Here is a 10,937-nt window from a genome sequence, read left to right on the forward strand (position 1 = left end):
CTCCATCTTTTTTATTAGGCCTACGGTATACTCTTTTACGAACTATAACATAACCTTCTTAAAACAGAAGCACTCAAAAGATAAACTATTCACATTGTCTACATCTGACAGATTCTAATATTATATTATTCACATCAGCTTTGTACAATACATGTATCAAAGTTATTAAACAGTAACAACAACTTTTCCTCGTAAGTGTCCTTTGCTGACTCGATCATAGGCTGCAGGAAGTTCTAAAATGTTCATTGTCGTGTCGATTATTGGCATAAGCTGAAAACCAACAGTAGATTTATTTGACTACAAAAGATATGAGAGTAAATTTCAAAAGTGAGCATGACAGTTTGTTGAAAGAAGTAAAAATACTACATATAATATATCAGTGTCTCAATTGTTTCAATACAATGTTTGGAGCATAAAATACTCAATGAGAATGACTCAACTAGCTAATGAGAATAGCAAAACTTGAGTCTAGAAAGCAATGAAATCTTGTATGGTGAATGAGCAAATAATAAATTGAAACACAATACTTAAAGGAGAAATAGTATTGTTTAAAATTGAATTCAAGATATTTAAAATAAGCAAATGATATAGTGCTTTAAATGTTGTGTACTTTAACGGCCAAAATGAGAGATCAAATGTAAAATAGATGCAAATATAGTTATTTGTGTAACTAGTGGTGAAAGTGGCACTTTGCTGCACACGAGAGCAATGTTTACGCACGAGCCGCAGGCGAGTGCGGAATGATCTCGAGTGCAGCAAAGGCCTTTTTCACTCGTGTTACACATTATATTTTTCCTACAGTCATTATAAAGCATATAAATAATTAGTCTTTCAAACACTATACAACACGTTTTTAGGTTCAGCTGGCAACACAAATGGTGCCCTAGAGAAAGTAGTACCCGCGGTCCGTATCACTCCGTTATTTTACCTCGGCAAGAAATATGCTCCGCGTTTTGAGAATATAGTTCCGTATGTTTTTGTAATTTGAAGTGGTTTCCGCGCCTGAAAAAAAATGCTTTAAAGGTATTTTCTTGTTTGTTAAGATCGTAGGAATATTTTAAAAACGTTTAAAAGAAAAGTCCAGAAAGTTCAGAAATACCGAAACTATAAACACGAAATGACAGGTTAAATCGTAGTTATAATAGTCAATCAGCTGCTCATAGTATTATTATTTTTAAAGTGTTGCCAACCTATTTCCAAGCGTACACGGATTACGTGCATAATAGAACCACGCTGTTTTGTGTTGTTTCGTTGGAATCCTGATGTGCGGCAAAGTATAAACCGTACGGCAAAGTATAAACCGTACGGCAAAGTATAAATATGCAGCAATTAGCAGCTTTCTGTACTATAAACAGTACAAGGAAGCCAACTTTGTCAGGTGACTGTAGGAAAAAATATTTACAATTGTATAACTTTTAACTTTGATTCTTAAATTGTAGGAAAAAATAGTGCAAGATTGTCATTGTCTTAATATTCACATTTCACCCACTCTATTTTATTATTCATTGGGTTTTAGATAAGATACATAAAATGTGCAACACATCAGATTGTTAATGTCACATTTTGGAGTGTTAAGTAAACAATAAATGGTTTTAAGTTTATATAAATTTTAATTTTTGTTTTGCATTGGTGTTTATCCATAAAAATGAAAAAATGCACTTGCATGGTATTTTTTTTAACACATTGTAGCCTACTCCAGCAAACTAACCTGTCCGCTTTCGGCCAATCGTGATATTTCTCGGACGCCAGCATTGATCGGAGCAAAGTATCCCCAGCGCAGTGATGTCCCCCGCAGCAGTGCTCCAGTGGTTAGGTTAGGAACCACCAGATCAGCTGCGTTACGCAGCATTCCTCCCACCAGACCCAGCTGGTCTGTGTTACGCAGGAGAGGTGATCTGTGTGCAGAGATGACAAACAGTATAATTATAATATAATATTAACATATACAAATAATTATACTATAACTAGCTGAGTACCCGTCCTTCGTACGGAGTTGGTATACAATGCTTATTGTAGTTAAATACTCATGCTTAGTAAAGTTCTCACACTCAAGTTTTTGTTGCTGCTTGGTTCAAATTAGCTGTTGTCATATATGTATAAAGAACTAACTTAAACAGATTTAAGTTTATTGAAAATGGTGCTGCACCCTGTTGGTAAACCATATAATCTTTTAATGGTATTGAATATCATAGAAACAGATTGTGTAGTTGAAATTGAAACAGCTGGCAAAATGATTTAATTCCTTTTATGAATACTCATAAGGTTAACATGGGAAACTCTAGAGCCGTTGGGGCGGAGCCCGAAAGGATTTTTGAGGTAAGAATATGTCTACATGTTAATCGGGAATGTGAGCTATCATCATACCAAATTTTAACACAATCCGACCAGTAGTTAATGCGTTATTGAATTTCAAACAAATAAACAAACACACAAACTTTCACATTTATAATATTAGTATAATTATTGATAAATAGGTTGGTGTAATTTTTTAAAATGAACACATTGTCAGGTTTTTAAATGAATTACTTTGCCAAATCCAGGGGTTGGGGAACAGATTTAAGTTTATTGAAAAACAAATAAATAAAAGGTTTTGTTTATTTGTCAATTAATAGGTCCGTAAACACCACAGCAAATAATGAAATTATTGTAAAAAATAAATAAAAATGAATGGAAAAGTCATACATTTGTCCTCAGTTGAGCTCAAAATAGATTTGCTAAAAATTAGAATATTTTTAAGAATTAGGTTATTCAAGTATGTCACAATAAAAGCATTGTTGAATTTTGATAGTAAAACCTCAAGAGAAGACTCATATCAAGGTTCACATGTGATCAGGGGTAAAACAAATGGGGATTTGAAAATGACACTAGTTTAGTTATCGTGAGTCTTGTTATCGAGGTTATATTGTAGAAAATTCGTTGTTATTTTTTGTACAGACATAGGCGTATTTACGCCTTTGGCATTTTTCATGCTTTATTAAAGGGAAAGGTCCATATTATTATAGATGACAGGCCCAATCTGTGGAAAAGCTTTATCATTGACATTAATAATTTAGTTTTAGTTTACTATGGACACTAAGGTCACAGTGTTGTTAGTTATTAACACATTGAGTGCGGCCTACAATACCTCCCACCTCCACATTAACATTAACATAGTGCGAGACTGGCGTGCACGGCGGACTACGTTAGACTACAGAGCATTCCTAACTCTAAAGTATTGATCCAGTGTGAGCTCAGCCTCACATGGGGAACATCGTTTCGCTTCCTGCTTGCTGTGCCAGTTTTTTACTTCAACTCGGTATAGTTTGTTTTCAGATCCGACAATTTCATCGGTGGTGGGGACTGTTCCAAATTTAGTAGTCTTAGGGTTATGTCTTAGTGAATTAAATAGAGTAACAATAATTACTGTAGTGTAGCATTTTGGAAATAACCTAACCTCAAAATTGTGCTTGACATCTTTTTTCGGTATTTTTTCATGGCGTATCCGGGTTTTTCAGCCCTTTTTTTCCCTTCATATGGCAATACTGAGGGCCTGCTAGCAGTTTTGTTTAGTGCTCCTATTTGTTGGGTTCTTGTAAAACTACATCCTACAACGAATGGAACACAATACATGCTACAATATGGCTCTCATTTGGATGAAACCAAATTTAAACGTTTTCTTTTTCGCCCACTCAACCATGCAGCGCATTAGCCAGCGGCCACGTCCGGCCATCGCACAACCACACTTAACATGTGAGTTGTTTAACTCAACATCAGCTAATAGCTATTACATGTATGCGAGTTTGAACAATCAGGATGCAGATTTTTGGTGACAATCGGACATGGATTTTTTTAAAAGAAGAGGTGATAGCTATGTTCCGAAGATCAACTGGTTCTTTAGGTAGGATCATTTTTTCCAAGCCCAATCAAGGACAAGTGGGTTCATATATCGATAAGAGTAAAGTAGGCTTATTTTAAATGTCACTTGTGGTACCCCTAGTCACTAAGCCTACCTTATGCAAAGATGGATGCTGACAGTACAATTTATGCATCAAGATTAATACTACTATGAAGGGGAAGCAGGCTGGTTTATTGGTAAAACACGGGACTCTGGTCCTGAGGTCCCAGATTCAAATCTTGACGTCCACCAAAGGATTTTATCTAAGTGCTGATCAAGCCACAATCTGTGTAGTTCTACCCTGACGTACCGTAATGTCAAGAAACTGAAAAAATCCCGGACTAGAGCCTATCGTCCTAAAACAGGAAAAAGAATAGGCCTACTATGAAGAAAACAAACCTCAGGGTGATGTATTTTGCAAGCCTCCATTCCTTCAATAATGGCAGATACTTTGGAAATTCGTCTTCTGGCAGCCCAGCAGCATCGAGGATAACATCAAATCTGAAACAGGTATTTTGGATCAACAAAGAGTTTAATGTTATGAAGGTCTTGGTTTAGTTTAGTTTTGTAATCTTGCAATTTAGGTTAAAAACCTTAAAAATTTTAAGGTGACAAAAAAGAAACGTAATCAAAATTTTACTATTTACACCAGATGGGCTATAATTTTCATTCTTTAACCTATAATACATTGAATACTTTGAAAGCATCGCTTACTTGCCCGCTGCCTTGATGGCATCAAGAGCCGATGGATTTGTGTAGTCAATCACATGTTGAGCTCCCAGAGATTGTACTAATGGAACTGCATCTGTACTGCATGTGGCTACAACCTGAAATATAACAGATGCCATCAAATACAAATATTTACCATAGGCTGGTTATTAGCAATGTAATTCTCACATGGCGGGAAAAAGTTTATTCTGTTTTTTGCCATTACTATCAACTTATACACTCACTGGGACTTGCAAGTTAAAATTTACATTTAACATCTGAAAATGAAATTACCCCCGCCATAGCAAACCTACAAACCAGGCAAAATTACATTTGTCTAATTGGATTGTTATTAAAATATTTCCATGGACATGTCAGATTTGTTCTTATGTCAACAAATACCTGGATTTGCTGATAGGTTTATTTCCAATTTAAAAAACAATTATTTCAATAACTACTTAAATTTATGTAACAAATTGTTGTTATTTGTTGTAATAAAGTGTGTTTTTTTTACAAGTAATAGCCAACGGGAGAAGACCACCTCGAAGGCCTAAAAAATAAATGGTGGGAAAGCATGAGGACAAGTAGATAAAGGCATACGACCAGTAAAGATGGCAAGCGATTGTTGGCGAGAAATAAACCTAATCTTGCTGTGGTTTCCAATCTCGTTAGAATTTACGAGATACAGGCCGAAACATTTACACACTCATGCCGAATTTCATAGTCATAACATTACCTGTGCACCCCAAGCATTGAGCATCTGCACCGCCAATGACCCCACTCCTCCTGACGCTCCTAGTACCAACACGGACCGTCCCTGGGGCGACAAGACCATCAACTCGCCAGTGATCTTTAGAGCTGACCATGCAGTGAGGCCGGCGTACAACAGACAACTGGCCTCCGAGTCCTTCAACTTCTCTGGCTTGCGATGGACCTGCAAAATTAGGCTTAAGAAACAGCTGATCTTCTTCAGTAATATTACTCAGATCAACACATTCCATTCTACTCTTACGCGTTCACAACAGGCCTGTAGGCAGGGCAGGTTACGTGCCGTGTATTTCAAGTTACAACCCATCAACTGGCCTCATATAAACACAGCTTTACTCTGAATTTGTATTCGGATAAAAACATGCATTCAAGTGTGTCTCACTGTTTCACATTCACTAAGGTCACACAAGAGTCCTCACACAGAGGAGTGAGACAGCTGGTAGGCAACGTGTTAAAGTATTGATTGGAAATAAAACTCATTCATGTAATCAACTTGGAAAACATATTTTTTCATGGAAATACAACCTTTTCTTGAATCTAGTGAATTATTTAGATTTTTAGAGTGATAAAAACTTTTAACTAACAAACTCATCCAATAAAATGCTTTATTCAGCCCATTTGAGGGCTTTTTTGGCTTGCTAAAAATTAAAAACTTAATTTTACTTTGTTGGTTACCAACTTTTCCAGAGGTATTAATAGTTTTAATTTCTGTGTATTGTTAGGCTAGTACCTTTGACTATGAATATAACTAAACCTATACATATTCCATTCTGATTTTAATTAGAATGAGAATTAACATAGTTTAAATAGCGGGAGCCACTGACGTGCTATCAAAGTGTCACAAGTTTAGGGAAAATAGAATGTGAACAGTAATGAACATTACCACAGTTTTATTTACATTGATTTGTATTAGCAATGTTGATTACTTGGTTCAAACTTTAACTAAAATAACTTACCAATGTTAAAATTCATTATGGTGTGTTATCAAAAATAGTTGCTATATTTGAAGTTAAGACTTAGAGATAAACTCATTTACTCTCTCATAAAGTTATCTACATATTTTATACTTGTAAAGTCGGTTTGTCTTCTGACAGAAAAAGCTAATGTGTGTGTAACCAGTATGGTAGTTGAGTGAGCATAACAACTAGTTAGTCACAACTAAAAGCCAAATTTATTGTCTTCAAACAATGTCTTCAGAAGATAACAATCAAGTAAGGGTTATCAGAATAAGTAATTGTTAGCATGAATTATGTAAACCACAATTTGCATCAAAAGTTGTTTGTTAACTGATGAAACTGTTTAAATTAGTCACCATTTCATAACTGATGGTAGGCTTATGACAAATGCTACTTTTAATGTTTGGGCTGAATTGAATGAGTACTTTGGTTTGGTATTGTTTGTGGATAGGATTAAGTTCAACCGGACCTAAAATTTATAAATGATTCCACCGACTAAATCCTCATAATACTTATACTTTAATTTGAATTTGAAATGGTGACAATACAAAGGTTTTAAGCCAAGTATGAATGGAGATGAGTGGCACAATCTTGTAGTCTTGTTAGTTACTAAGGCCGACATGTTCCTTAGACACAGCTCATAGAGCCAATGGCAACTAAGGGACCAACAGTTTATAGTGGAATCCGAACCAAATTTTCCCCTGTAATTAACGAATTGGTCTAATTACCAGGATAGTACAGCGGATAGTTGTAGTACTCACTAGTGTGGATGTTAATCCACACCAGAGAGTATCCACAATGCATGCCTATAAATAACCACAATTCATGACCTGGTAGCTTGATTACTGGACGACACCTCGCTAAACACTTAGGCACTAGCACTCACCCAATCCTTGTGCACAATGACATACTGAGCATGACAGCCAGGTTTGTGGGGCGGAGACACTCCGAACACGCTGTCTCCTACCATCAGCTCACTACTGACACTGTTGCCTTTGGCCACCACTTCACCAGCAAAGTCCCTTCCGAGGATGAGTGGAAACTCCATCTCATTGGCACTGCATTTCTCCACCTGGCGTATTGTATTGAGAAGTACATGCCCGTAACTGCCTGGTGAAATGATTCCTTATGTTAGGTTACTAATATTAATTTATGGATTGACATGTTGAGTACGGTACCTATCTTGAATTGCCGGGGCAAAAAAGTCAAGAAATCTCAAATTCATTTGCCCTTCAGTATTTTTTCCTGTCATTAGCAGTTTGTGGGTTTTTGTGAGAAATTAGTCCAACCCAGATCTTGAGACTTAACATCGACTTGTTAGAAAGTTGAATTATTAATCTCAATCGACGACCAATAGCCTAATAATTTTCAATATGGTACAGTACAACCCCACTAATCTGTTACCGACGTGACCAGAAATCATGGTCGGAACAATGAAAAGGTCGTTGAGAAGCATATTAAGTGGCCAAGTTAATTGCTTAACTGACATTTATTGATTGTGCAGAAGACAATGACATTGTGTCCGTGACAACGGGAGATGTTATAGGTATATTTTGCAACGATCGCAGATCGCAGGAGACGACGATGATGTTTCCTTTACCGCAGGAGATATCCAGGAGTTTTGCTGCGATCGCAAGATTTGGCCACGATTGTGGGAGACATTGATGATCTCCACATGATGCAAACAGACCATGATATTTTGCCTAGGATTTTTACATGATTGCGGACAATGATGATAAATGTTTCAATGATCGCGGGGGATAAATAAGATTTCGATTTGCCACAGTTGTAGGAGACATTGATGATCTCCACATGAGGCAAACAGCCACAATAATACCATGATAACATTGTCACAGATGTCACTAAGGGATGGCACAGTTGGATTAAGCAAGGAGTCGGACTAGCCGAGGTCAGATTAGTGGGGCTCTAAGTTATAGAAGGTAGACATAGAGAAAGCTAATGTTTCAATGGCGATCAATTTTGACCAGATACAACGGCAACGTGGCCTTATTGAAGATTGACGGATGACATAGGCCTATTCAATTTTACGCTAACTAAGCTAAGTTTAGTGAATGATAAGAGAGTTTGTGATTTAAGTTAACCCTTTAAGTGCCTCAAGCGGGTGAAACAATTTTATTTGAGGTTTGCCAGGCAAAATAGTTGTTGCCAAACCCCTTCTCTCGCATTTAGTGTGATTTTCAGCCAGCTTTTTTGAAATGTGATTCTGTATGAAGCTATTTTCTGAGCGTCTCGCTGCAAGAGACCGGCATTTCTCGCGCAATCTTGACCGTCTCGCTACGAGACGCTCGGCACTCAGGCTACGACAATGGTGCGTCTCGGAGCAAGACACGGTGGCACTCACCCCTTACAAATGATTGGGAAAACTTAATTTGGACATAACTTAAGCTAAGTTAGAATTAGGCTTTTCATCTTAGCCAGAGATCCAAAAATGGCCTTAGGGGATATTTTTCCATAACTTAATTAACAATGAGAGCCTCTCGAGTAGCATAAACAGTAAATTGAATACTTACCCATCATTGCTACATCAATAGGATTGACTGAAGCTGCTGATACTTTGACTAAAACATCATTTGGGCTCATTAATGCGGGAATTCTTACTGATCTTGAAAGTTGAAGTTCTTCTAGACCTCCATACGAATGAATTTCCCATGCTGCCATTTTATGTGGTTCCTCTCCTTCAAACACAAGTTTCTCAGCAACATCTGATACTGCTGAATAGTTTTTGTAAAATATTTTTTTATTGACTGTCCCAAGCTTTTGATTATTTCTTAAAAAGAGCCTGATCAATACTGACATTGTTGTGGTAGTCTTCGTTAATATTAAGTCAAAACGATAAAGGTCTAGTAGGCTAGGTCTAGATTTTGGCTTGGTAAGTTAAAAAGTTACTTAATAAGTTACTAAAAAACTGTTATAAAATATAGACAATGCATCTCAACGTTAAGTATATTTTGATATTCGGAAAATTTACTATTTGAAGCCCGTACAAATAACACTCATTTGACAAAGAAACTATTCAATTGCCGGTATTGCTGATGTTTATTATGAAACAATTGTATGATCAAGTGTAGGGTGTAAAACAAGGTGTTCAACTAAACAATCACATAACTTTCGACAGACACTGACACAGGACAGACAACAAAACAAAACAAACTCTACAGACGACAAGAAAACAAACTTACATCAGCTCTCAGCTGTTTTTGTTGTCTTACAAAGAGATAAAACAGAAACAATTAACACCTGAAAACACACCGTGGAGTCTCATACCTTATAATGGCATAGATTATAATCGGGAATTTGTTCTACAGCTTATAATCTGGAAAATGTGGCACAGCGTATAATCAGTTATGAGCTATGCCCCCCTTTCACAAAAAATTATGAGCTATGCCCCCCTTTCACAAAAAATTATAAGCTATGCCACAATTTTTTTAAAACATTAAAAGGTATCAAATATTTTAAGTTTCACAACTGATAATGGCGTTTTATAGCAATCCAAACTCATGCAGGACTTTTCTTGAGGGATTGTTTTACTATATTTTTTTTCATGTTTTACCATTGAGTAACTTTAACACGATTTGTGTGTGATTTTTATTAATCATTGCAAGTACGGTAAACCCATAGACAAAACATCCTCCTCATGTTTTATCTATGTTAAAACTTAATAATGATACTAATACGGAAATAATGGTAATGTAAGTATTTCGTTTTTAAAAATTTCAAGGTTGATAAACATTTAATTTATTTCATTCTTGTTCTTTATTCAATGCTGGGGCAAAAACGTCATTAATTTAGTCCAAATTGTAAATTGAATATAAAACTTCATTGCTTTTAGCAAAACCATAGACTAACATAGAATACTTCCCATCACGGTCACCTTTAACTCCAGGCCGCGGCCTGGTAGAATTGGCAACGTGTTGCAAGTGGTGTTGTCTAGCACCAGACATCCCGTAAGATAACATGGCAGACAGGTGACAACAGCTCATTAATTCGTGCATTATTCATTTAAATAATTTAAATTTATGAACATAAACTTATTAATATATTTTTAAAAAACCATATAGAATTGAAAACCAAAAACCATATTTAAATTGAAAATCTATTTTTGTACATTTAAAAAGCCCATATTTTCACAGCCCAGTAACCAATTAAGCTTTCGTATTCTCAAAATATGCTCACAAATACAATTCATTACCTCAAAAAAAAAAAAAAAAAAAAAAAAACAGCTGTTACAACCCTACCATAGATGGAGTATGTTTTATCTATGACCCTACTTGCGATTTTGCCCATGTTGCCACTACGAAGGCCACGGCCTGGATTTAAAGGGGGCCGGGCTTCTTATCTCATTGTAAATTTTGAAGCTCTTTTTTCGTGTCTAGTTCATGTCCGGCGACACTGGTGACGAAATTTAGTTTCTATTATTTTCAGAGTTAATTTCATGATTTGTGCTTCAGTGTTTGGTTAACTAGAGGATTGAGTTAACGTTTTTAATTATATTGTTTTATTTGGTTAAATGATATAACAATAACAAGTAAACAAAACACGATCCCTACAGTGCACCGGACAGAAATATCGACAGAATTGTCAGCTGTTCCATAGAGATGGGAAATCTACTA

General features: G+C 36.1%; 1 protein-coding gene across 1 annotated transcript; it reads right to left on the reverse strand.

Moving 5' to 3' along the window:
• Positions 1 to 26: 26 nt before the first annotated feature.
• Positions 27 to 9,433, reverse strand: LOC128987133 (reticulon-4-interacting protein 1 homolog, mitochondrial-like). The gene is made up of 7 exons (XM_054407852.1): positions 8,838 to 9,433; positions 7,193 to 7,416; positions 5,319 to 5,516; positions 4,589 to 4,701; positions 4,274 to 4,375; positions 1,709 to 1,895; positions 27 to 270 (listed from the first exon to the last, which is right to left on the reverse strand). The coding sequence occupies exons 1-7, from the start codon at positions 9,121 to 9,123 to the stop codon at positions 166 to 168; spliced, it is 1,215 nt and encodes a 404-aa protein (XP_054263827.1). The 5' UTR covers positions 9,124 to 9,433; the 3' UTR covers positions 27 to 165.
• Positions 9,434 to 10,937: the final 1,504 nt, after the last annotated feature.

The sequence above is a fragment of the Macrosteles quadrilineatus genome, unplaced genomic scaffold (assembly GCF_028750875.1).
Source record: "Macrosteles quadrilineatus isolate MER2022 unplaced genomic scaffold, UCM_ALF_1.0 Scaffold_2__2_contigs__length_208266976, whole genome shotgun sequence".
In the NCBI taxonomy this organism is placed as follows: domain Eukaryota; kingdom Metazoa; phylum Arthropoda; class Insecta; order Hemiptera; family Cicadellidae; genus Macrosteles; species Macrosteles quadrilineatus.